The sequence below is a fragment of the Phocoena sinus genome, chromosome X (assembly GCF_008692025.1).
Source record: "Phocoena sinus isolate mPhoSin1 chromosome X, mPhoSin1.pri, whole genome shotgun sequence".
Lineage (NCBI taxonomy): Eukaryota > Metazoa > Chordata > Mammalia > Artiodactyla > Phocoenidae > Phocoena > Phocoena sinus.
In genome coordinates, this window is record NC_045784.1 from 59,529,823 (window position 1) to 59,534,255 (window position 4,433).

Genomic DNA, 4,433 nt, shown 5'->3' on the forward strand with positions numbered 1-4,433 from the left:
TCTGATATCAGTGATTCTTAATATCATGGAACCTCTCCCACAATAAGCATACACCACAAACATTTTGTACATAATTTCACCAAGTTCACAGCCCTCCTGAGAGCCTATTCATGGACTTCATTTTCAAAAGTGGTAATGATTTCCAGAAATTGACTAATTTTCTCAGTTAAATCCTAGAAATGCCCCCTTCTCACTATCTTCCACTTATTTTGTGAGTAAATCAACGTTACCAGTTAAAAACTACCTAAAATACCAATGAGCACTAACATATCTGGCTTGAAAATACTTCATTAAACATTTTTGGATGTTGCTTCCTATCTTTTAAGTATAAAAAAGGCATTTCAGGGCTTCCCTGGTGGCGCAGTGGTTGAGAGTCTGCCTGCCGATGCAGGGGGCACGGGTTCGTGCCCCGGTCTGGGAAGATCCCACATGCCGCGGAGCGGCTGGGCCCGTGAGCCATGGCCGCTGAGCCTGCGCGTCCGGAGCCTGTGCTCCGCAACGGGAGAGGCCACAACAGTGAGAGGCCCGCGCACCGCAAAAAAGAAAAAAAAAAGGCATTTCAATAAAAACAAACATATAATGAAGTCATCTCCCTTTGTGTGAAGCAATATGAATGAACTGTGAATTTTAAAAAAATTTTTTTTTTTGAATTAAAATTTAACAGCAACGTAGTTCACTGCCAAAACTTTAATTGTCTCAAGAACACAACAAATTCTGAACACCCTAAGATCGTGTTGCTACTTCAATATTCTTGGGAATGGTGAGTGATTAGTTGGTCTATGGTTTAGGATCAGTTCCCATGCTTGTTTCTTGAGCTTCTTCTACCTCTGAGAGCTTTTCATCATTTTCCAGTGCTTGCTGAAGTTCGTGGATGGTAGTAAAAAGAACGTGAAACTGTTTTCTTCTCAATTCTAGCTTATCTTCAACACTTTGTTTAACACGTGAAAGATGCTCTAATTCTTTTCCCAGAGCCTCTATTTCCTTTAATGTCTCATGCCTGTCTGGATAACGCTGGATCGCTTTTGCCAATGCATCACATTCTTGGAGATTTTTTCGTGTTTGTTTTGCTTGAAGAATTTGCTTTTTGCACTCAGCAATTGTTTCATGTGCTCCAGCAATGTTACCTTCTATTTCTTTGTAAGTTTTTTCGTAATTTTCCACTTCTCTGAGATTCATATCATATACCAGCAAAGTTTTGCCCATTGAAAGTTCACATTGGGACAGTGTGCTCAGCATTTGTTGGTACTGGCTGTATCCCTCTTCCTGGGATCCAGAGTAGCACCATTTAATGAAACTTTTCACGAGCTGATTAATTCTCTCATCATCTCCAGCACCATCTCCGTCAATTAGGAGACGCTTCCGTATGACTTCGTCGTCAGTCATGGCGTGAGCAGCGGCGGCGACGGCGCAAGGTGAGGCGGCGGTTGGCGGTGGTGGAGGTTAAACTCCCACAATGCAGCTGGGTAAACAGCTATGGCGGAGGAGGAGGAGGTGCACGCGGCCGCCCGCTCCGTCGCCTGAGCCGCGCCGCGCCGCGCCGCCGCTGCCGCCGCGGCCGCCGCCGCCGCCGCGGGACCTGCGCTCCGCGCGCTCCCCGAACTCCTCGCCTCAACTTCTGAAAAAGATTTCTTTTGCAAACTCCCATCTGATCTCAGATCAGTTCAAGTGAAAAGGCATTTGGCCACAGACGGGTCAAGACAGCTAGGAAGATGATCAAGCTCCCAAACAGGAGGAATGGAGGTGGCTGTGATCGGCCGCTTGGGGTCTTGGGATGAGAAGATGAAACCGAGGTAGACCAAGAGGTACCATTTCTATGAGATTAAGGTCCTTTCCGGACATTCCCCTCATGGAAAGGGGATGTACATGACTGTGGTCTGTAGATAGAACACTATTTGAGGGCTTTGGGCCTGAATGAATGATAGAGCTGATGAGGATTCAGGTTGGGGCCCTTTTGAGGAAAGACTATCCCCTAGGGAGTTTCAGTTCTTTACTCTTTTTCACCTTTGCCTCTACCTTGAAGATAAATGTGAATGTGCATGTTCCCAAATCTCAAAGAGCCCCAGTTTTCTCATTTTTAAGTTAAGAGATACCAAGCAGGGAATGCTGCAAGGATTAAATGAGATAATATGCCAAGGGTTTAACATTCTTGGCCCAGAGCAGGTGGTCAAAGAGTCGATAAAATCAATAAAACATACTTTCTTTTTTCCTTATTTCAGTGTGTATGTATGTATGTGTGTGTGTGTATCTTTCTGCCAGACACTGGATACTCTGCTAGGGGCTGGGTATTCAGAGATGAAATTATACAGTCCCCCTGCCCTCGAATATCTTGAAGTCTAAAAAAGAAGAGAGTTAAGGAAACATCATTTACAATGAAGTCTCTAGTAAGGGTATATGTGCGTAAGTTCAGTGGTAATATGGAGAAAGTGAAGCCAGAGTCTACGTGAGGAATTCAGGGAGGGCTTTACAGAGGAGGTAGCATTTAATCTGGGCTCTGAAGGATGAGTAGGAATTTGTTCAGTGGACAAGCATGGGGAGAGTCTTCAAGACAGAGGAAACAGTACTGCAAACCACAGAGGTATGGGAGAGCATACCTAATTCAGTACTGCTGGAGCTTTACCTGTTACCATATCAGGCAAAAAAGGTAAATTTAATCCTATAGTCTGAATAATTTTGAGCAGGAAAGTGGCTTATCACATTAGCAGTGATATTTTAGGATGGAGGGATACTGAAATTAGAGGTTAGAGGAAAGATTACTATTTTGGGTAAGATGGGACCTCAACTGGAGCACTGGCAAATGGAGATGAAGAGGAGGAGGTGGACTGGACAGTTATTGAGAAAACAGAGCCTTTAAAACTTGGTGATGAGTTGGTTGTGGAGAATGAGGGAGAAGAGGCATCTAGTATATGTCTGGTGTCTGGGTAACTGTGTAGATGACGGTAACACGCACTGGGATAGGTAACACGCACTGGGATAGGCAACACGAGAGGAAGAGGGAACACAGTGTGGGGCAGGGAGGAGATGATGAGTTCCATTTTGAAATGTTAAGTTGAAGAGCCTATGGGATGTTCAAGTGGAGATGTTCACAGTCAGCACAGGATTGAAATCTGAACTAGACATGGAAATGTAGAAAATATCAGCAACCGTGAAAAGGAGAAGAGGAAAAGCAACATTTAAAGGTAGACAGAGGCCCTTTGGAAGACAGTCTGGTAGTTCTTCAAAAGGTTAAACATGGAGTTACCATTTGACCCAGCAATTCTTCTCCTAGGTGTATACTCAAGAGAAATGAAAACATATGTCCACACAATAACTTGTACACAAGTGTTCCTAGCAGCACTATTCACAACAGTCAAAAGTTGGAAACAACTGAAATGTCCATCAATGGATGGATGGATAAACCAATTGCGGCCTATGCATACAATGCAATATTGTTCAGTTAGAGAAAGAATGAAGTAGTGACACAAACTTTGACAATTATGCTAAGGGAAAGAAGCCAGACACAAAAAGCCACATACTGTTTTTCACATAATTCCATTTATATGAAATGTCTGGAATAGGCAAATCCAGAGAGACAAAGTAGATTAGGTGTTTCCTAGGGCTGGTGAGGATTGAGAAATTGGGGGTGGTGGCTAAGGGGCATGGAGTTTCTTTTGAGGATAATGAAAGTGTTCTGAAATAGACAGTGGTGAAAGTTACACAACTTGGTGTTTACATTAAAAACCACTGAATGGCATACTTTATTTTTTTTTTAACATCTTTATTGGGGTATAATTGCTTTACAATGGTGTGTTAGTTTCTGCTTTATAACAAAGTGAATCAGTTATACATATACATATGTTCCCATATCTCTTCCCTCTTGCGTCTCCCTCCCTCCCACCCTCCCTATCCCACCCCTCCAGGCGGTCACAAAGCATCGAGCCCGATATCCCTGTGCCATGCGGCTGCTTCCCACTAGCTATCTACCTTACGTTTGGTAGTGTACATATGTCCATGCCTCTCTCTCGCCCTGTCACAGCTCACCCTTCCCCCTCCCCATATCCTCAAGTCCATTCTCCAGTAGGTCTGTGTCTTTATTCCTGTCTTACCCCTAGGTTCTTCATGACATTTTTTTTCTTAAATTCCATATATATGTGTTAGCATACGGTATTTGTCTTTTTCTTTCTGACTTACTTCACTCTGTATGACAGACTCTAGGTCTGTCCACCTCATTACAAATAGCTCAATTTCGTTTCTTTTTAGGGCTGAGTAATATTCCACTGTATATATGTGCCACATCTTCTTTATCCGTTCATCCGATGATGGGCACTTAGGTTGTTTCCATCTCCGGGCTATTGTAAATAGAGCTGCAATGAACATTTTGGTACATGACTCTTTTTGAATTATGGTTTTCTCAGGGTATATGCCCAGTAGTGGGATTGCTGGGTCATATGGTAGTT

At 43.4% G+C, this 4,433-nt stretch overlaps 1 protein-coding gene across 1 annotated transcript; it reads right to left on the reverse strand.

Annotated features, from left to right (window-relative positions):
• Positions 1-752: 752 nt before the first annotated feature.
• LOC116748075 (THO complex subunit 7 homolog) lies at positions 753-1,383 on the reverse strand. The gene has a single exon (XM_032620908.1). The coding sequence runs from the start codon at positions 1,381-1,383 to the stop codon at positions 778-780; it is 606 nt and encodes a 201-aa protein (XP_032476799.1). The 3' UTR covers positions 753-777.
• Between the last annotated feature and the right edge of the window lie 3,050 nt (positions 1,384-4,433).